The 24,155-nt window shown below is 36.1% G+C and overlaps 1 protein-coding gene across 1 annotated transcript in view; it reads left to right on the plus strand.

Moving 5' to 3' along the window:
• The window catches only part of LOC145662910 (transient-receptor-potential-like protein), a 191,529-nt gene that overhangs the window by 50,123 nt on the left and 117,251 nt on the right, over positions 1–24,155 (plus strand). The window contains exons 4-5 of the mRNA XM_081728915.1: positions 2,917–3,089; positions 13,486–13,611. Coding sequence (XP_081585041.1) covers positions 2,917–3,089; positions 13,486–13,611 — 299 coding nt within the window. The remainder of the gene's footprint in view (positions 1–2,916; positions 3,090–13,485; positions 13,612–24,155) is intronic.

Below are 24,155 nucleotides of genomic sequence, written 5' to 3' on the forward strand. Positions count from 1 at the left end.
TCATTCCCACACAATATCAACTTCGTATCCAAAAATATTCCCAATCTTAATAAATGTTATTATAAAAAAAGTATATGCGGAACAGTCATGGTGACGAAGACTATAAGTTGGAAACTATTTTAAGGAAAGAAAACAATAAGTTTGCTGTGACGAAACACTCTGGCCAGACAATAAGCGTTGCATTGAAAAACAACAAGTTCTTTGTTCTATCGTGAGAAACGATAACGACTGAAGAACACCTGCATACAACAGAAAGAATTGAAGTTCTCACCAAAAGGAAAAATAGCTGTTCGTTTCTATGAGTAAAATAATAATTTCGTTGCATGAATAAAAGTTAAAAAGAAATACGCTGGTCGTCCAAAAACATAGTTTTGTGGCCGGGCAGACGGTCACATTATTTATTTATTAGATTTGGTTATTCACACATTATGGCACTTAATAATATTTATATTAAATACAGGGTTAAAATAAATGATTCATTAGTTTTGAAAAGACTATGTTTTCAAAAGCATTACACGTATACACACGAAAGATATATAAAAAGAACCACAAACTCACCAAATGTGTATTGTGTAGAGTTTGGCGCCCTCTCATTGGCACATTCCAGTTCATGGCTACTTAAACGATGAACTTCCGCGTCTCTGGATTGGGCGTATTGGTGAGAATGACCTAGCATTCTTTCCTTGGCCTCCCAGATCTCCTGATTTAATGCTTTGCAACTTCTTCCTGTGGGGGTACGTTAAGGACCTCGTTTATGTACCCCCTGCTACCGCAATCCTTAGTCCAACTCAAAGAACGCATCAGTGCTACAATGCAGACAATTGACAGGACTATGCTACCAAATTTATGGAATGACCTCGAATATCGTCTGGACGTGTGTCGTGTCACTAAAGGGGCACATATTAAACACTTGTAGAGAGTGTATAAACTGGGTGAGTTTGTGGTTCTTATCCTATATCTTTCATGTGTGTATGTTCAAAATATAGCCTTTTCAAAATGATGAATCATTTATGCTAACCCTGTACTGTAGTACTACAGTATATTTACTGTGTTTATTGAAGTTATGCAATAGATATAAATTTGTTAATTATCTCGTATTATTTGCACGTGTGCATAAAGATTTGTATATATTTGCTACTGCGCTTTTGTGTCGACATGGTTTCTTCCAGAAAATTGACGAGTTTGATGTAATAAGGGCGTAAGCGAGTTTACGCCCGTTTTGCATCAAACGCATTTGTGGCTTTTGCCATGCTTGCTTAGCCTCGTGGTAACATTTCAATTCAATATCACAATAAAATGCTGCATACTACAATGTTTTATGTAAGAAAAAACACTACTTACATTTTCAACATCGTTTTTCTCCAAATGCATGTTTCAGACTTACACCCTTATTGCATCAAACTCCTCAATTTTGTCTTTTGAGGGGCAGGGTAAATCAGAATGCAAAGGGACAGCTCTAGAAATATTTTCTATAGGACGTGCTCTGCACAAGGGTGACATGTGATTGTAATTGCAATTTATCTTAGCTTACGATACTCGATTGGCCAACTTAAATACATGAAATCTGATTGAATATTTGATATCCTAAGAAAATTCTAGCTCATAGTCATATAACACACTACATACCTACTGTTCATAATAAAAAATTCGAGTCCAAGATGGCGGAAACAAGATAGCAGCCCTGAACGTGATGTACTCCCAAAAGTGTTAACTTAAGCATAGTGTATATCGCTCATCTCACATTCAATCAAACTACATCCGTGTGGATTTCAAAAAGGCTGTTAAGGGACATTTGCTATGTCCTGTATATTACTTTCTTGATGTAAACCAAGCAAGGGCGCCCATGTTGTGGTTTCCAGGGGGGTCAAGTATAAACGTTTCAAATATAATTTCAAATTTTGCTGTAACTAATGTAAAAAATATATTGTTTTTTTGATATTCCCAAGTACAATTTCCTCTTAGGGGGGAGAGCCCCACTTTGCCCCCCTTATTGGCGCCCTTGGAGCCAAGGGCTGCACAAAAATGATTCAATGGCCGAGAGTTTGTCAGGTCTAATGTAGAGGATCAAAACTGAGAATTCGAGTTTTTGATGAAGGTAATATTCAAACCATAAATACTAAAAATCAACCATTTCCGATTTTTACGTTCATTACTGAAGACTAGAAACGACATAGATGGCTAGTGGTGCTTTGTTGCAAACGATTAAGGGTTCCTAGAATACATTTCATCTCCACCTTAAAGTCGCTGCCAAAGCTGAAAGTGTCAGAAATCTGCTACAACTTCCGGTATCTACAAAGAGCAAAAACGATTATATGAGAGAAGTGGTTTTCTAAAGTAGATTTAACGTTCTAAAAATATGCCTTATCTTCTCTCTTAACCCTCTATTCAAAGCGGAAATGGCAGATATCAACCATTTCCGGTTTTAACTTTGATCACTATAAGGTACAGACAGTAATCGATTGCGCAAATCGATTTCATACTATCAATTGATCGTTCCAATAATACGTATATTCAGGTCCACTGTAATCTCTCTATTAAACTCGGAAATGATACAATCTACTTCACTTTCGGTGTCAATATTAATGGAGAAATAATCACGGCATAGAAACCAAATTTCTTCATGTGGCGTACCGGGGTACTGCTACTTTTTTTACTCTATGATCTACGGTGTGTTTTCACACAAAAATTGTAAATGGAAATATTTTTTTTTTTAAATCTACCTTTGTGTAATACTAACAAAAGTCATTGTTACTTATAAGCCTATTGATGTGAAATATTTTCAACTTAGAAATATTCAAACATGAAGATGTCTTTTTTAAATTTCAAAACCCGTTTGCTACAAATTCTTGTTTATATTGATAGTATGCCGTAAGGATTAAGACAATGTTCTCTTGAAGTACTTGTCATCTCTTGCAGGGGCCTACATCGATAAACCACACTCCCTGTCGTGTGGCTGTCGTCGATGTACAGAAGGAATGCATACGGACAGTCTTCGTTACTCTCTTCGCCGGATCCACACCTACCGAGCACTGGCAAGCCCTGCGTGGATCTCTCTCACTAGTAGAGACCCTATACTGGCAGCATTCAAGGTAAGATTACACTGGTCAACAGTGAAAATGCTTCGGAGATAAAAGTAACTAATTCTTACTAATTTTAGGGTGCTGATAACGAATATGAAATTAGTTTTTGAAGATTGGTTCGGGTTTCAAAGAAATATGTTATCACCAGATGTGCTGCAGAGGACAGATTAAGGGTTCGTGGCAACAGGAGCTGTCTGCTTATTTCAATAAACCTCCATTGTTTGACGGTTTGTTTCATTGCTATCGTCAGGAACGTACGCAGGGGGTGGGTAATGCGGGTATTGACTTTTTTGGAAAATTTAGTCTGATTTCAGGTACAATTTTACACATTTTAATATAATTTAGCCTCAATTTGTATTTGGAACCCCAAAAAGCTTAGCCCCCACCCCCGAAATAAGTTCCTGCGTACGTCTCTGGCTATCCTTATTGCTCGCACTTCATCGCTGACAAAGAACCATCAATCACATCACGGTTTAGTTTATATTGAAGATGAAGAATTTGCCAGAGAAAACGTGTTGTGTAAGGTTCTTTTGTAGTTACAATTTGCCATCCCGGACGTGGTCGTGGTGAGATATTGGGTGTGTCCTATTATTATTATTATTATTATTATTATTATTATTATTATTATTATTATTATTATTATTATTATTATTATTATTATTATTATTATTATTATTATTATTTTATTTTTTATCGCTCTATGACTGTACTGAGCAGAAACATGTCGCGTATATGTGTTCACAGTGAAAACTAAATTGTTGTTTTTAACGAAGTGAAACGAAAAGTGGAATTTCACGCTTATCATAAAGAAAGCCTATCACTTGTACTTTGACTATAAAGTGGGAAATATGGACAAGAAGTGGTCATCACATATTTCTTATAATACTTGTTCTACACACTTACGGGACTGGTTACATGGAAAAAGGCCATGCATGTCATTTGTAGTTTCAATGATATGGAGAGAGCCAACATATGGAGAGATCATACTTCAAACTGCGATTTTTGCATAGTTCTTCCAATTAAACGTCTATCCAAAAAAGGGAAAGGGAACTACTACTTATCCAAATATTCTGTGAGATGTTCGTCAATGTGCCACATTCTGAAGAAATAAAGATTCAACAACCTCCCATACATTACTCCAATGTTTTATCCGATGAAGAGCAAAAGGCGGACAAAGTCGACCCAGGTTGTCAAATTCTGTTGCAGGTTCATCGTCTTCCACCGATCATGACTTCACAAAACCAACATATCATTATCTATCTGCCATTACCTGAGGTTGTCAAAAAGTGGCGCAGAACTACTGGCATCCAGCAGTGGGGAGCTTATTCTGAAGATCTAAAAGGTCCATGCTTTGAACACATCAGGATCCACTGGAAAAGTATTTTCAGTGGAAAGTTACATAGTATGTTGTAACAATGTAACTGGTCTTATGAGCAAACTTAACATAGAAGATAATCCCAATGAATGTCGGCTATTCATAGACGCATCCAAACTATTCTTCAAATATATTCTGCGTAAACTTCCATAAATTGCTGAAACTAAAATCAGGTAGGGAATCATTATTGACCCTCAAATTCGCTAACTCCTTAATGATCCTGTATTTGATGTAGTGTTAGAAGATAAGGAGAGGATTGCATGGGATTCATTCCTAAAAGTTGTGACCAATGTTTTGGGAAACGAGCGGTCTCAGAATTATAAAGAAGTAGTGGAGCACCTAATATCTTCTACCAAGCAATGGAGTGTAATATGTCACTACAAATGCATATATTGCACTCCTACATAGATTTCTTCCATACATACACACACATGCTCATGGTACCATTTGATAGCCTGTTTTATTCTGAAGAGAATGACGTACAATTCATGATACTCTGTTTGGATTCTCACTTTCCTCCCCTTATATCTCACTTTTGCCTATATGAAATTTTGTATTGTCGAGCAGAACTGAGAAATATTTTTCTCTCACTATTGTAGATATTACAATGAAACTTGGCACATGTACTGTATTAGTATAAACTACAGTAGTTTTAAAGGTATATTATATTTGGGTACCTTTAGCCGGGACCGTACCAGAGGATGCTACATTTGAAAAAAGGGATTTTTGGATGGAAAATTCCCAATTTTACCTTAAATTTTCCTCCTCTTATACATCGTATACACATGCGCATAGCACCATTTGCAAGTCTGGTATATTCTAAAGCGAATGACGTATGAACCACGATACTCGGATGAACAAAATTAAAGCAATAGCTGCTTAAGTGGAAGGCCAAATAGAAAATTCAAGAACCTAAAAGTGTCAACACTTCACAACGCATATTTCTGTCGATTACACTTAAACTCGAACCAATTCTGCATTTTTTTATTTTTTTCATATTCATTACTCTCATTTGCATAAGAAAATGTACTTTTCTCTTCCGAAGCATGAAAGAAGTTAAAATTTGTTGTCTAGTGTTATACGTAATACATATATAATATTAAATTAGATGCTCAGAGGCTAATCTTTAAAAAAATACGTTTATCATATTTTCTAGTTAAGAGATTGTCACAACATAAACAATGTGTTTCAATAGGCAGAAACGTTGCGTACAACCAATGTCGTAATTGGGATCTTTTCTCTGGAGGACAAATATGTAGTTGGGTCCATGAAAAATATGTAATTGGGCCTCTACGCAAATATATAGTTCAGACCATTCAAAAATATGTAGTCGGGTCCTAGAAAAATATGAAGTTCCCCTTGGAAAAAATATGAAATTCTTCCCCCTCCCCTTTAAAACTTACAACCCTAATAAACATATGTATTACATTTAGCAAACCCAGTTAGTGTTTTAGTGAAGTACGGAAATCTATTTTGTTCAGATAATGCGAAGCAGCGCCACTTTTTTTAGTTATTTTGGAAATAGTATGGTGAGTTCATTTCCTCCTTCACTAGTTAAATTAAGGGAACAAAAAATGAAACAATTCATAATGTTAAGAACTGTGTAATATTTCAAAGGGGTCCTAATATAGGCATTTTGCTAAAAATGTGTCCAGGTCACACTTTGATTTCATTGAAGTTTCTCTTAATTTTTTTTATCGTAACATGTTTCCTTTATATACATTCATGCTCGTATTCCAGCATACACAATAAGAAGGTTTTATGTTGAACTGAGCCCCCTCCACCATCATGGAAATTAAATGGATGGACAGTTGGCCCCTCCAAACGCACACAAGTTACGACACTGGGTATAACTCTAGGTGAAATTCTGGGCAGAAATACACTAAATTTACTTCATAAATACTGTACATTACTGCCTTCCACTTCTATTGGGTTAAATGCACTGCAATATAAGAAAGAAAAGTCTTATTCAACAAAGAAAAGTCAGTAGCTAATAAGTAGGGCTCAGAAGTCGAAGACCTAAAAATTGCCTAAAACGGACCTATAAAAAGGCCTAAAAATACCTATAAAATAGGACCAAAAAACTGAAAAAAGGACGTAAAAATAAGACCCAATTTAATTAGAATTACGTATTTAATGGATACAATGCTCAAGAAATACAAGCTTCTGGTATGTTAACGGTCTGTCCTTCTTTCACAAACTGAAATACTAACTAAAATAAGAAAACTTCCCCACCTCACCCTTTGCTGGAGAACATTATTATGCTTCCTTATCTGACTTGTGATTGTTGCAGATCTGGTCTTGTGGTTGAAGAATGTCTAATCATTGGAATTTTCTTTACTAAAGAGAATATGTTTAAGAGGTGGTGGTGATTTGAGTTAATGGCCAGTAAATTTATTGTCGAAAGATGAAGTGCAAAAAAAAAGACGTTAATACCTATCAAAAGCTAAAAAATAGACCACTAACAAACAAACAAAGAAAAAGACAAAAAGGACAAATAAAATCCACCATTTCCTGGTGTACAATGACCCAAAATGAACATATATTATGTTAAGCCTCGTCTTCGGACACTCGTAAGAAAGAGGATTTTTCCTCAACTTCCGGGCCCTACTAATAAGTTTTGCCATTACCGACAGAGGTCTTTATTTATCGCAAGTGAACACTGCATTTAGAATATAGTTAATCAACCATCTAATCATTTTCTTTCTCATACTCCAAATAAAGGTTTAAAAACATACTATTCCGTGTATGTTTGTCCTAAATAGCAATGTGATTCATTTTTGTTCTGAATGGCAACTGGAAAAGGTTTTAGCTAAAATTTGATTAGGTCCGAACTCCAACTTACCTGAAGAAGCAAAGTCTGCGCATTATAACATTTCATATACTAAGCATGCCAATGACCAGCAGAAGGCCAAGTTTAGTCAAGATCGAATGAGTTTTATCGACTGCAAACAATTCTACTATCCTTATAATATTAATGTTCTCCACAAAAATTAAACGAAGGGCGTTAAGAAGCGCAGAGTTGAATTATCTCCTGCCCAATGCAGCGCGGAGATTCGTAAGGAATCTCTAAACGTAGAAGAGTAGAGGTCAGTTAGTGAGTATCTTCTGTCCAGTACAGTGCAGAGGTTGGTAAGAAACCTCTTGAGTGTAGCAGCAACAGGCTCTCCCCTAGGGTCTAGGGGGAAAGAGAGTCTAGGGGAGCCGGCCCTCCTAAATTTTTGCTGTCTCCATAAAATTTTCACGGTAGGCTTGCAAATGAACTATAATATGGTGATGAAATATAATATGGTTGGATCGGGCCCCCTAACTTCTACTGCCCACCCCCCTACATTTTTAGGCTTGCTACCGGCTTGAGCAGCAAAGAAGTGGCTTAGTATCTCCTGCCCACTGCAATACGAAGGTCTTGTGGATTCTTAGTTAGGAACCTCTTTCCCGCAGCATCGCAGAGGTGGCTTAGTATCTCTTGACCAGTACAGCACGGAGATTGGTAAGGGGCCCGATCTTGCCTAAAGCATGCAGAGGTGATTTAGTGTCTGCTGCTCAGAGCAGCGCGGAAGTCATGGTTTGTTCGTAAGGAGTTTCTTGCCCATAGCAGCACAGGGGAAAGGTTATAGAGTCTCTCCAGTCGAAAACACCTTGGAGAGAAAGGTAAGAATTGATCAGCTGATGTCCTCTGTCCCTGTGCGTCCTCTTTTATAACCAGCTTTGGAGGCGGGCCCTATGGAGGGGTTAAAGGAGTCCTCTTCGTGACTCTTCGTGTTTTTCTCGTATTTCTACGGAGATGACATTCATCGGTTGCTTGGTGATCCTTGTGTTGAAGCATGTAGAGTTGTTTGTTAATATGAGAGGATATTGCAATGGTATTCTCATATTGCCTCTGTAGTTGATTAACTACTACGAATAGACCAGTTCTAATTTAATTTTAAAAATGCATATAATTAAATAACACCTATGTATAAAATTTCAAATGATTTTTAATTCTTTACGATATAATTCATTATATATGTTTAAACATCTTAAACGAATGTATAGTTCTTGTTATTAGAAACAACTTTTACTATTAAAAATTTTGATAATTAGGTATTTCAACATAAGAATTAGTTTTGTTTTGTCTTACATGCAAGAGATATCATGTTTATACTAATGGAAACATGACCCAGCACAACAGCAGTTAACTACTCTGATCTTCGCAGCGGAATTTAAATTCAGTTCTTTTTTGAATCAAAAGTTCCACTATATTTCAATGAAAAATTTTCTTATAGGCCTTATATCTGGAGAACTACATATAGTGTAGCCAAACTCAAACTATCACTTAACTCAGTTTGATGTGCTTATTCCATAGAAAATACGAAAAACTCGATTTAAGGTCCGTTAATTCTATGGCTCCTGATCCAAAAATTAATTATTGGTCAAGATTGCAATCTTTTAATGCAATATTGAATCATTTCTAAATTTCTTGGCCAATATGGCAATCTTTCAAACCATTTTTGATCATTCTTAAAATTCCTCTTTAATGATTATTTTAAAATATTAACCAATTTCAAACAAGCGTTAGAAAGCATGAAATAATTTTGAAAAGCTTCTAAGAAGAAAACGATTTTACGCCGTATAAAGCACTGGGACGTTACTATTATCAATAAAAAATCAAGTCAAAGTAGTTACTTCTTAATATAAAATTACAGAAAATGGTCATTAGGTTCTACTATGTTTGGTTTCACACAGACTGCAAAATTGATAATCGTAACGTTTTAGCTCTTTAAATACTTTCTCCTATTTCACTCCTTTTAAGTACTTTCTCGTATTTAGCTCTTTTTGAATACTTTCTCCTATTTCGTTCTTTTTAAATATTTTTTTCTATTTAGCTCCTTTTAAATACTCTCTCCTATTTCGCTCTTTTTAAATATTTTCTCCTATTTAGCTCTTTCTAAATATTTTCTGCTATTTAGCTCTTTCTAAATATTTTCTCCTATTTAGCTCCTTTTAAATACTATGTCCTACTTAGCTCTTTCTAAATATTTTTTCTATTTCGCTCTTTTTAAATATTTTCTCCTATTTTGCTCTTTTTAAATATTTTGTCTGTTTTATTTCTCCGCTATTTAGTTACCCTAGTAGTCCTTTTAGGCCCGAAAACTAGACTCAGGACACTAACTTTCAATAAGATAGGTTCACCTACGAAACATGTGTGAACAAATATTTTTCTTCAAATTGATCTACGCGTTTGTGTATCATACGTAAACATAGCAACACCCAATTACGGTAGGTATTAATTACTCTCACTTGTTGAGGAGTTGGATGGTTTACCTCCAAAGACTAAGACCTAATTTTAATAAGATTTTTTTGCGAGATCATTGCGAAGGCATAGTCTTTCAAACATAAAAAGAATGATCAAAGTCAATGCACGTATAACGAAGTTATGCGGAAATACACATAATAAATTTGATAATTCTGGTACGGTATTAACTTTAGCCGCTAAGGTGTTCTATAGTCTACCTACAAAGACTACACTTATGTCCTAATGAAATCGATTAGTATAAAAATGTTTGAAGTCTGTGTCAAACCAAACAAATTAATGCCTAATTAAATGATCATTTACTATAATTTTATACGAAGGGCAGTCAAAATGTTGCCGTAATGTTGTTGCAGTTTTGGCATCTATGATGCAATCACAATAAATCTTGTAAAGTATAGTTCTTAGGTTTCCTAATTACGAATTTGACAAGTTTGAACACGTCTTAACTGGCAGTAAATGAATAGTGTAGATGAACGAATGAGTCTATAGTGATTAGTTGCCGCAATTTCGAATCTGATTCAGAGAGTTTGATAGCCTTAAAAATTTGATTCAGAGAGTTTGATAGACTTAAAAATCTGATTCAGACAGTTTGATAGCCTTAAAAATCTGATTCAGACAGTTTGATACCCTTAAAAATCTGATTCAGACAGTTTGATAGACTTACAAATCTGATTCAGACAGTTTGATAGCCTTAAAAAACTGATTCAGACAGTTTGATAGCCTTAAAAATCTGATTCAGAGAGTTTGATAGACTTAAAAATGTGATTCAGAGAGTTTGATAGCCTTAAAAATCTGATTCAGACAGTTTGATAGCCTTAAAAATCTGATTCAGACAGTTTGATAGCCTTAGAAATCTGATTCAGACAGTTTGATAGACTTTAAAATCTGATTCAGACAGTTTGATAGACTTAAAAATCTGATTCAGACAGTTTGATAGACTTAAAAATGTGATTCAGAGAGTTTGATAGGCTTAAAAATCTGATTCAGACAGTTTGATAGACTTAAAAATGTGATTCAGAGAGTTTGATAGGCTTAAAAATCTGATTCAGACAGTTTGATAGCCTTAAAAATCTGATTCAGGCAGTTTGATAGACTTAAAAATCTGATTCAGAGGGTTTGATAGCCTTAAAAATCTGATTCAGACAGTTTGATAGACTTAAAAATCTCATTCAGACAGTTTGATAGTCTTAAAAATCTGATTCAGATAGTTTGATAGACTTAAAAATCTGATTCAGAGAGTTTGATAGACTTAAAAATCTGATTCAGACAGTTTGATAGTCTTAAAAATCTGATTCAGATAGTTTGATAGACTTAAAAATCTGATTCAGAGGGTTTGATAGTCTTAAAAATCTGATTCAGAGAGTTTGATAGTCTTAAAAATCTGATTCAGACAGTTTGATAGCCTTAGAAATCTGATTCAGACAGTTTGATAGACTTAAAAATCTGATTCAGACAGTTTGATAGACTTAAAAATCTGATTCAGACAGTTTGATAGACTTAAAAATCTGATTCAGACAGTTTGATAGGCTTAAAAACCTGATTCAGACAGTTTGATAGACTTAAAAATGTGATTCAGAGAGTTTGATAGGCTTAAAAATCTGATTCAGACAGTTTGATAGCCTTAAAAATCTGATTCAGGCAGTTTGATAGACTTAAAAATCTGATTCAGAGGGTTTGATAGCCTTAAAAATCTGATTCAGACAGTTTGATAGACTTAAAAATCTGATTCAGACAGTTTGATAGTCTTAAAAATCTGATTCAGATAGTTTGATAGACTTAAAAATCTGATTCAGAGAGTTTGATAGACTTAAAAATCTGATTCAGACAGTTTGATAGCCTTAGAAATCTGATTCAGACAGTTTGATAGACTTAAAAATCTGATTCAGACAGTTTGATAGACTTAAAATCTGATTCAGACAGTTTGATAGACTTAAAAATGTGATTCAGAGAGTTTGATAGACTTAAAAATCTGATTCAGATAGTTTGATAGTCTTAAAAATCTGATTCAGATAGTTTGATAGACTTAAAAATCTGATTCAGATAGTTTGATAGACTTAAAAATCTGATTCAGAGAGTTTGATAGACTTAAAAATCTGATACAGAGAGTTTGATAGGCTTAAAAATCTGATTCAGACAGTTTGAAAGCCTTAAAAATCTGATTCAGGCAGTTTGATAGACTTAAAAATCTGATTCAGAGGGTTTGATAGCCTTAAAAATCTGATTCAGACAGTTTGATAGACTTAAAAATCTGATTCAGACAGTTTGATAGTCTTAAAAATCTGATTCAGATAGTTTGATAGACTTAAAAATCTGATTCAGAGAGTTTGATAGCCTTAAAAATCTAATTCGGAGAGTTTGATAGCCTTAAAAATCTGATTCAGGGAGTTTGATTGACTTAAAATCTGATTCAGAGAGTTTGATAGCCTTAAAAACAATTTAGCACCATCAGATATTTTGCTCCTCTCTAAATGACTCTTTTTCCGTATCACCAAGTAGAAGATATCAAAACCAATGCGACAGCTGAATTTCGAAAGATACTAAAAGGAGCGAAAGAACAAGTGCATGTATTACGAAATTGCCTACTTTGAAGCCGATTGAGTAAATGTGTACTTATACTGAGGCAATAAAGAACTGCAACAGAATTCCGGAAATATTTTGACTGCCCCTCGTATTAAGCAATCATTTGCTTGTTTTGATACAGATTATAATTTTTTTTATAGCTAATAGTCACGTTTCAGTGCCTTATAAAACTGTTTTTTCCTTCTTAAAGCTTTTATAATTATTTTATTTTTTCGCATTTCTTTGTAGTCGTGTATTTAATAAAATATTTTCATTAAAAAAATATACGTAGATGAATTTAGCTTCTGCTGAGAAGATTCGAGCACTTAACTGTTACTGCCTTGGATCATTATTTCCATTAGTCTAGACAGCATATCTCTGGCATCCACAACAAAGAAATCAATTCTTATCTTGAAATATAAATTACTCTGAATTTGTAATAGTGAAAGTTGTATCAAGTAAAAAATTCACATTCGTTTAAAATGTTAAACACAGAATTAAATATTTCCAAAAATTTAATAATTAAGACAAAAAGAACAGAAAAGAACTAACTAACCGTATGGCCTATGGAACCCGGAGGTTCAATGTCGCATTCACAAAAGCTCTCCACTGACTTTTATCCTTAGCCAACTGGGTCTAGTTTCTACTTTGTACTCCTATTTCGGCGAGATCCATCTTAATATTGTCCTACCATCTGCGCCTAACTCTTTCTAATGGGCATTTTCCGATTGGTCTTCCAGTCAAGACTTTGAAAGCATTTCTACTTTCTTCCATTCTACGTACATGACCTGCCCACCTAAGCCTCCTAGACTTGATGACCTTCGCAATGTTGGTAAACCGTATAAATTATGTAGTTCCTCTTTATGAAGTTTCCGCCATTCCCCAGTCCTGGTTCTCTTGGGTCCAAATATTTGTCTCAGGATCTTGTTCTCAAATATTTTCACTCTACGTTTTTCCTTCCGAGTAGGCGACCATGTTTTGCAACCATACAGAGTAACAGGCATGATTTTCAAGCCAGAAAAAAAAATATTTGAAATTTTATGTAGACAAGTTTAAAGAGTTGTATATGAGTATTATTATTATTATTATTATTATTATTATTATTATTATTATTATTATTATTATTATTATTATTATTATTATTATTATTATTATTATTATTATTATTATTATTTCAGCTATCGTGGGAATTGGAGAGACTAGCAATGGTGGAGAATGAATTTAAGGATACGTATCTGGAATTAAGTAATCAATGTAAAAGGTATTCCTGTGATCTGCTGGATCAATGTCGATCGACAGAAGAGGTAAGTATTCGAAACTTATGCTTTACTGCCCTTAATCACTTTAATTAATTTCTTTCAGTAGAAATAATTATCATATGTACACAAGTAAAATGTTTATGTTCTAGAATAATGTATTTTTCTTTCACAGATCACATTGCACTGATGATCTTTTGGTTTAATTATCGGACTCGATCCCCGATCCTGAATGCAGATGCAATCACCATTTAATCAATATGTTCACATTACATAATTAGATTCGGTGATGCAGGAAATTAGGTGGCTTGAAGAGTCGCTGTGATAGTTTTCAGCGTACTTTGTGGCCCCGGTTCAGATTGTACAAACCCGCTAAAGAATTTCATAATCTAAACCAGTTGAGAATGCTCAAAGAGCATTGCCAGAACGAATTTAAAAAGAATGGTGAGATGGAGCGGGAAGGATAACAGCAATTGTTCCTAGATGTAAAAGTAAATAATTTTATCCGCACCTTCTTCTTTCTCGCAAAAATTCGCAAAATATCATCTGTCTGTATGACTTACGGTTCCCGAGATATGGCTCCTTAAATCTCCCGAAATTCGAAATTTTTTTTCGCCAACATCTGAGGAACGGTGGCCAGTTAGCCAGTTGGCAACGATTACTATTGGGTACCAAAATGTTCATCATCCTCTTAGGTATGGATCAACACCAATATGATCTCTCTATAACTTATTAAATCTCCGAAATCGGCCATTTTGGACCAATATCTCGGGAACGGTAAGAGTGTATCACCGACTTAAAGCTCATTTTTGGATTTAAAAGGGAAATTGGGAAAAATAGAGTTAATTTCGAACTTTATTAACCAAGCCTCGTATATTCTCTAACATTCTAGAAACTCTTCCCTCATCATTTTGGTATGCTTCTTTGTTTGTGTTGATGAGCCTCAGTCTGATTTCATGGCTACATATGGACATGCAATGTGGAAATAGCGACTCCCTTTGTGATTGCTCTCTTGAGTCCAGAAAACGGGACACTTGCAATAACACCTACATGTTGTTATCGCCCATCGCCAGTTGGCCCATTCGAAGTATCCGCATCTCTTCAGCCAAAGAGCTTGGACTCAACATTATACGTCATAAGAGGGAAACTCCAGCCCCAGCGTTGATATTCTATAGTTAATCAAAAGAGTGCTTGAGTGTTTTGACACCCATCGTGAGGATTACCTCCTCGCCGCTGTTTGTTCCAGCGCGTCCCGCGCCTTCTTGAAAGCAGCGCCCATTGCTGCCTAAAATTACAAAGTGCGAGCATCTCTGATCATTTTATTAACGCGTAACATATCCCTATGTAAGACAAACTTAAACGTCTCATTAGTTGATCTATGTCGAACAGTTTTACCCGTACAGTGTTTGAATGTAAGTGCTGAACAGTTTAATTTTGGAACATTTTACATGTGAAAACTAAATTGAGTCAGGTCGTTTTCATTACGATAAACATTACAAGAAGTGGAACCCCGGAGCAATACCTCGTCTGTTACCGTGTACATTAAGGATCGTATTTTCGGCTCCAGCTTGGAACATTAACCACGGAAACAGCATCTGGGATTCGACATCAGGACCATGATAGGATAACATTACTGGCTAGCCGAAGATTTACGGAGTTCTTTAGTTCGTATATCAAACCACCTACTTCGTTCATATATTAAGCAAAGGGTTGTTAATCCATTTACTTTTTTAGTAATGTGTATGTAATATATGTGTGTTTATTGAGTAATATTATAATTTCATTAGCTAAATTTTAGTTTCATCATTTGTTGCAAATTTAATGCATGATTCAATTACACACAGTTCAGTATAATCCTTTGGCGTTGCCTGCATCCAAATCTACTGTGATCCCAGCCCCAGCACGATAAAGATGCAGGCATGGGTATGGACCATGTCCGTTGTGAAATAGCTGGGAAAAAAAAAGGAGAAGAGGCTAAACGAAGAATTAAAAGTTGTTCCGAACCACAACGTACATAACGGTTTCAAGTGACGCAAAAACACCCATCGCTTTCTCAGATAGTTTTTGATGGTCTATCGAATGGAAGGCTCAAAATTTTTAAAAAAATCGCAAATGACAGACAGATCCCCCCTTCCCGCACACACACACACAGACCTAGAGAATTCAGTAAGGAACTTTTTAAGTTCGTTGAAAATGAAGATATTCCTTAAGAACACCGGGCACCTTGTGTATTAATTAATTTTTCAGAAGCGTAATAGCTGATTTAAAAAAAATCCTACTTAAATCCGCGTGATCTGTAATAATTCTAAAGAGATTCAAATAAATATAATTTGATATAGTTTCTATTTTGATAGTTCGTACAAATATTTCCTTTACCTATTCTATTATTCCTGAGCCCTCTGTATAATGTGCTGCGTACCTCGGATCAATGTATGTTAGAGACACACTATATGTAACATGTTTTCCATATTACAACCTAGGTTAACATGATTTTGACTGTATTTGTTTGTTAAATTTAACGAACATTCTGAACACAATAGTTTGTTACTTTGAAGCAACGGTAGAAGTAAAGAAGACCTTAGTTAATGAAAAATCGAATTCGAGGGTTTCAAAGAATTTATGTTTGCTCTTACAAGTCCAAAAAGTGTTTTTGTATTGTTGTTCATATCTTCGTACGTTCCTTTACTATTTCGTTTGTTTGCTTGTTCATTAGTCCCGATGTATACAGATGCACCTACAACCATACTGCTCAATCTACTTGTGCTAAATTTTAAACTTAAGATTTCTGCGAGATTCTCCAAAGGGTTTCAATTTTTTTCTATTTTCCAAAAATAAGTGTCATTCATTTAAGAACAAAAATTGAAAATGATGGTCCCGCGTAGCGTAGTCGCTAATACTCTCGTCTTTAGTAAGAGCGGTCCCGGGTTCGATTCCCCGTGGGGACACTCAGTCAAGAAATGTAAAAGCTGTTTCTGGCCGTCCATCCTGAGTGAGGTTTTCCTGTTTTTTTATTCATACCAGGCAAATGCCGGCGTGGTATCTTGCATACAGGTCCCAAGCCGCTTCCTTCCTTCCCCCAATCTTTTGTTTCTTCCCTTTCCGCGGATAGCGTGATCAGCGAGGAACGTCTGCTCAAACCAAACGAAAATCAAACTAGGGGCCGTGTATAGCCATAGTACGCACAGGAAATTAGCAAACTGGGACGTAGTAAAACCAGACTGTGTCTGGGGTGTGCTGGATATGCCTGTGGACATCCTAAAAAGACAATTTCATCAAAGCCAACAAAAATGATATGAAATCTTTAAGTTTTACGTCCAACGATTATGCCGGCTAGGCTAAAGGAGACGAATGATATGAATGAGAAATGGAGGAAATGGTGGAATGAAGAAAATGGAAGGAAACGGAAGAACCTGGAGAACCCATGCTAACAATGTTTGTCCACCACAAAGCTTACTTGGCGCAAGCTGGGATCGAACCAAAAACCCCAGGTACCAGAGGTGAAAACTCTACCACTGAGCCACAGTGGCCCTATCAAGGCTAACAAAAGCTTATCATGAGGCCACGGCCAACTGTACGGGTTTACGGATGTACGGGTTGCTAATCAAAATGTACGGGTGAACTAATAATTTTAACACTGGTTTTCTTTTATTAGTTACAAGCAACAATTTGTTCATTATTGTTGTAATTTAACAAAATAAAAAATAAAATTTAAAAAAATCTTATTTACCTACCCTAGTGTGATCAGAATCACAAAGTAAGATAGGAACAGAGTGGTAACTTTGTATAAGCTCATTAGTAATTGTCTAGCCCCCTTGTAACCAGCAATTTTGTTTTCCGATGTTGAGTTACGTAGAGCCACGGTAGCTATTCATGGTACGAATGCTATGAATGTACGGGTGAGCAGATTTGAAAAGTTGACAGCTCTGCTTATCGTTTTCTAATTCATCAGATTTTCCAGTACATCTGTTAAAATCGTTGTATTCTTTCTTTGTTCTTCAATTGTCACTGTTTAAAAAATGTTGCTATCTCTAGTTCTTCAATTCATTGAAATAAATCTAAAATTAAATAAAAAAAGAGCAGTTAAAAATGTTGCACTGAGACGGTTTGTGGGCTTCAGTTACCTTTGTGGACATCCACATAAAAAGGTTTCTCTTTACATTTGTGAAGGCTAGTAATTATCAGACGAATACGATTAATACTAAATCCCGTCAAAGTCCTCAGTATTGCTTGGCCTATGATCAAAAAGCATACCACGTTTATAAATGTAAATAGGAGAACAGAACAGAAATAGTCGTTTTTCAAAGCTGTATATTTCTGTTTTAAATTGGAGATTCACAGAAAACGAGGAAACTATATTTCTGAGAAGTGCTTTTAATTGAGTATTGAATGTCATTGCAGGAAAACAGAAGAGAAAATAATTCGATGATATATAATCAGTAGAACATATAGGTATATTCACTAATCAGTCATTAAATGCAGAGTAATTTACAAGTTTCAAATAATACCAATATTTTCCTCTACGACAATCTTCTACCAAACAAAAATTCTACATAAAAAAAATTCTGGATATAATTAAATTATTCCTTTTCAAATAAAGTTATTATTTTTAAAAGTTTTTTTTTTCAATATATTTCATAAGCAGATGATATTCCGAAGGAAATTAATCTCCATGTATAAAAGAGAAAGTCTAGCAGTGTGTCTTAATAACTCTCGAACCACCAAGAACGATCTCGATCAAATTTTCAACATAGATGAGGTTCGAGTCTGGGAGTGATATTATGATTTCATTTTGACAGTACAACGTAGGGGGAGGAGAGGCGGTATATATATATATAAGTAAAACTTAATAACTTTTGAACGAAGAGACCGATCTCGATCAAATTTGTCACATAGGTGAGGTTCCGGCTTGGAATGATTTCTACCATTTCATTTTGATGGTGCAACTTAGGGGGAACGGGAATATATATATATATAGGGGTCTATATATATATATATATATATATATATATGTGTGTGTGTGTGTGTGTGTTTGTGTGTGTGTGTGTGTGTGTGTGTGTGTGTGTGTGTGTGTAAAAATGATCGAAAATGGCTGATATTAGTGATGGCTGATTTTAGCGTCGAATCCATAGGTTTTGGATCACTGAGATGAACAGTGACACTTCCAATGCCGTTTAAATCCAAATTCAGCCCCGCAACTTGGAGAAAGGGAGAAGGGGAAAATAAATTATTGAAAAAGACTGATATTAGTGTCGAATCCATAGTTTTCGGTGCCGTTGACAGAAACAGTGGCACTTCCGATGCCGTCTAAATCCAAATTCAGCTCTTTATGTCTAAAATGAGGCGTGTTCTTCCTGTGCAAATAACGGGTGTTCAGCTAGTTTTAAATATTTATATTATATTAAACAATTTATTTCAGCAAGAAGTTTTAACACTATGTTCTCAGTTCCTTTACATACCAATCGCAACGAACAAAAATTACAAGGAAATGTATTTTTTCCTACAATTAATTCTTATTCTTGTTAATACATAAAAGAATGTGTGTGTCATCAAATTTTCGCACAAATATGAATCATCTATAGGAATTAAATTTTGGATACAGATAATTCTTCAAGAGAACTAATCACACACGAAGCCATTTTCTTTTGATTTTCGACTCTTCCAATGCCGTTTAAATCCAAATTCAGCCCCGCAACTTGGAGAAAGGGAGAAGGGGAAAATAAATTATTGAAAAAGACTGATATTAGTGTCGAATCCATAGTTTTCGGTGCCGTTGACAGAAACAATTTGGGATTGGAGAAGGATCGCACGCTCTGAAGGCTCGAAAAGTGTAAAGTGTCTCAGAAGCCCTCAAGTTAGACAAAACAAACTACTTAACTATGTTCCAGGTTGCATATTGTTTTCTCCGTGTGAAGAACGGGCACTTCTGTTAGTAGACATAAGACTTTAATTATAACAAAGAACATTGATAACCCGACCACACACATAAAAATATAAAAGTTCTGTTCAGCGGACCCCAGGGTATGAATTCGATTTATTTTGTTACACAGAATCCAAATTTCGAAACCCCAGGAAAATCGATCCTGTCAATTTTTTGTTATGGGTGAAAAACTTTACCGATTTTGGATAGGGAAGATACATGTAACACGGCAATACAATAAAATAAAGTTCTGTGCAGTGAACCCTAGGGTATGAGTTCGATGTATTTTGTTGCACAGAATCCAAATTTCGAAAACCCAGGAAAATCGATCGTGTCAATTTTTTGTTATGGATGAAAAACTTTACCGATTTAGGATAGGGAAGATACTTGTAACACGGCAATACAATAAAATAAAGTTCTGTGCAGTGAACCCTAGGGTATGAATTCGAAGTACTTTGTTACGCAGAATCCAAATTTCGAAATCCGAGAATGATTGACCCTGTCAATTTTGTTTTAAGGGCGAAAAATGTTTGTCTTCCCTATCCAAAATCGCTCAAATTTTTCGCTCATAAAAAATTTACACTCACCCATAACAAAAAATTGACACGATCGATTTTCCTAGGGTTTCGAAATTTGGATTCTGTGTAACGAAATACATCGAATCCATATCCTGTGTCCCGGTGCACAGAACTTTTATTTTAATGTGGAAGGAAAACATAAAAGTGGAAAGAATACCATTGTAAAATGAAAATGAAATGAAATCTTTGAGTTTTACGTTCCACGGTTATACCGGTTAGGCTAAAGGAGACTGTGTATCTACAGTACTTCTGTCTGTGAATGAATTTAACTTCCAAGGCGTAACTCCTACTTGCCAGGCAACCCACCAAACACTGCGTATGTTTGGTTGCATACATATAAGCAGTACTCGAAAAATTTTCTTCTAACCTAGTCGCCATTTATGAAAACCAGACTGTCATACAAATCCAATTTGTTACACACACTTATATGCTTCGGACATAAATTAAATATGTCTGTAACTCGTATTTCCAGTCCTCATAGGGACCTAATGACCGGAGCTTTATTTAGTCATGTTCGTAGTCGTCGAAGTCTGCCTTTGTGATCCTCTGAGATTGAACATCAAGTCTAAAAGAGAAAAAATGAAATGAAATCTTTAAGTTTAACGTCCCATGCTAGTCTTTAAGTTTAACGTCCCACGCTAGTCTTTAAGTTTAACGGTTAGGCTAAAGGAGACGGTGATAATGAGAGATGAATGAAATGGTGGAATGAAGAAAGTGGGAGAAAACGGGAGAACCCCGAGAAAACCCACGAGCACGGTGTTTGTCCACCACAAAGTCCACACGGCGCGAGCTGGGATCAAATTAGGGACCCCAAGCACCAGAGGTGAACGCTCTATCACTGAGCCACCGCGCCCCCATCTAAAAGAGACAGATAAAGTAAGATTAAAGCATTTTTTACTCTACGGATATAACTTGTAATATGCTGTTAAAATATCCTAAGAAATATTTAATTAAAATTTAATTCACTATAATATAAAATTAAAGAAATTGTAATTAATACTGTTATAAAAATTTAAGTATGGTTGTATTATATGTTTAAAGTAAAATAAGCAAAAAATGCTAAATTTACTTTCGATCAAGTGAGCAACGGCCCATAAAACAATCTATCTAATAACTTTAACTCAATTTGAATGGAGTCTGAGATACATTTACACAATAACTTGATCCTCACCAAGTGTGTAATGAAAGGAATGGATGGTTACTTTTTTGTGACCATCATCATCAACAGGTGATTGGTAGTGAATTGGAAACGTTTGTATATATTTCTTCAATTTAAGTCATCTAGTTGCTATAATACTTCATTAATTTCAAGGTATCTGGGTTTGAAGGTAACAACAATAAAACTATGTCCTAAATAGGAACTGAAGCTTTTTTTTTCCTGGTATCGTGATGAATATAGTTGTTTTCGGGCAATCAACCAGTTGAATTCTACGTCGCCCAACGTTGCGAGAACAGACAACGTTGTTCACGTCTTCAGGGTGACGTATCAGAGACCAAAAACAGATGCTTTTATTATATAGGTGCTGGCAGGAAGGGGGCAGAATTTGAAAAAATGAAATGAAATCTTTAAGTTGAACGTCCCACGGTTATGCCGGTTAGGCTAAAGGAGACGGTGATGATGAGAGATGAGTGAAATGGTGGAATGAAGAAAGTTGGAGGAAACGGGAGAACCCCGAGAAAACCCACGAGCACGGTGTTTGTCCACTATAAAACAATAAAACTATGTCCTAAATAGGAACTGGGATCGAATCAGGGACCTCAAACACCGGACGTGAACGCTCTAGCACTGAGCCACCGCGCCACTGATATGCAATAAAAGTGAACGGTTGTGAAATAATTGCTGGAATCATAATTTGGAAAGAGATGGAAGAACCCCGAGAAAATTCAAGGACACGATGGTACCCACCGCAAACTCTCAAAGTCTGGATCGAACCAGGGATCCTTCGTACTAAGGGGGTGCGCTCTACCAATGAGTCAATTATCTTCAACATTTCTCGAAATTACATCAGTCAATTTTACATTTATTTCTGGAATATAAAATAATTATGTATGATGTCGCGTAGCGTAGTCACTAACAATCTCGTCTTTGGTACGAGCGATTCCGGATTCGATTCCCGGTGGGGACACTCGGTCGAGAAAGTGTAAAAAGCTTTTTTAAGCCAGCCATCCTGAACCCAGGTTTTCTTCATTCACACTAGGCAATGCCGAGGTGGTACCTAACATATAGGTCCTAGGCCGTTTTCTTCCTTCCCTTTGCCGAGGCGGCAACCGGTCGAAAATCGTAAAATAAAATGCCCTTTGCCGACTCTTTGCCGACTGTTGCCGACCGTCAGAGTCGGCAAAACAGTCGGAAAGGCCTCTTTCCGACCCTCTGCCGATTCCTTATGCCAGCCTCTTTTTGAAGGCGGGGACGGCACATTTACTGCACCTTTACGAGTGTTTGCCGACTGCTCGGCAAGGTAACTATTTGTCGCGGTCGAAAATCGCGCGGAAAGACCTCGGTGTCCGGCGCAGGCAATCCGACTGCAGCATCTGGTCGGCATGAACAAATTGTCCGACTGTAGGCGGCAGGATCCTGATGGGGTATGAATTCAGTTCAATAGCGACAGGATGACCAATTGCTCAGGTGGAGAACACTTAGAATGAAAATGAACTTGTTTTCACTAAACCAAACTTTTACCTAAAATTAAAGAACATGCCTATACCTGTCTCACTATAATTATTCATTTTCTCACTGCTTAATTATATTCCACTATTGAAGAAAACTCTGACAATGATTACAACTTATTCAATATGCAGGTATAAAATCTTACAGTAAACCATATCTTATTTATGTAGAAAATATCTCTGGCACACATGTACAAAATAAAGATCTTCAGGCAGCAATTGAGGCGAACAGTGACCATACGTGTGAGGAACTGGGACTGCAATTCAGTGTGAATGTAAAAACCATTCGGCAGCACCTCCATCAACTTGGGAAGCAATACAAGTTGGGACGATGAGTCCCACATGATTTGACTCCAGGTCAGAAGGCAACGCAAGCAGACACCTGTGCTTCTTTGCTGTCTCGTTTTGAGAAAGGAACCATTTCTCAACAGGGTGTTGACATGTGATGAGAAGTAGGTTCTGTACGAAGCTCCACAGTGCCGTCATCATTGGTTAGCATCTCATGAACTGGTTACAAGTAGCCAGCACTGCAGCAGAAGAAGGTCCTCTTGTGTGTTTGGTAGACTGCTCGCATCGCGCACCAGGAACTGCTACCAACTGGTCAGAGCATCAATGGAACTTTACACTGTCAGCACTTGAGCCATGTTCAAGAAAAACTCAAACTTCTGGAGTCAGCACACCTGAATCGTAAAGGGGTCCTGCTGTTACAGTACAACGCTAAGAACCACGTGGCTAGGATGACCTGGGACACCATTCTACGCCTTGGATGGGAAACACTATTGCATCCACCATAGTCCCTGGCCATTCCCGGTCCGATTACCACCTGTTTCATTCCTTGGACAATCACCTTAGAGAAAGTCAATTCAAATCCCTAGTAGAAATGCAAAATGCACTTGATACCTTCTTCGCTTCACGGCCCACCAAATCTACCGTGATTAAATCAATATCCTTTCGAACGTTGGTAAAAGGTCATCGATGCTGATGGGACTATCTTTGATCTTCCAGGTACATATTAAGTGACATATTGATGTTCGAAGGTGGTATGTGAAAAAGCGACAGAACTTTCTTGTTTCCTTTACAATATGTTCCGTTAGTCAGTCACATTTTAATATTATTGGAGTGCTCTAAAAGCGATAGAAGCAAAGAAAATATAATTAAAAAACAAAAAATTATAAGTAATCTATATAAATAATAAAATAAATATTACTGTTGTGGGCTGAATTTTGATTTAAATGGAAATGGAAGTGTCACTATTCATCTCAGTGATCCCGGAAACTATGGATTCGACCCTAATATCGGTCATTTTTGTATAACGCCCCTCTCCTACCCCTAAGTAGTACCGTCGAAGTGAAATTATAAAAACCATCCCAGATCAGAACCTCATCTATGTTAAAAATTTGATTGAGATCGGTCGGGTTGTTTAAGAGTTA

This window comes from Thermobia domestica, chromosome 10 (assembly GCF_964235325.1).
Source record: "Thermobia domestica chromosome 10, izTheDome1.hap1.1, whole genome shotgun sequence".
Taxonomy (NCBI): domain Eukaryota; kingdom Metazoa; phylum Arthropoda; class Insecta; order Zygentoma; family Lepismatidae; genus Thermobia; species Thermobia domestica.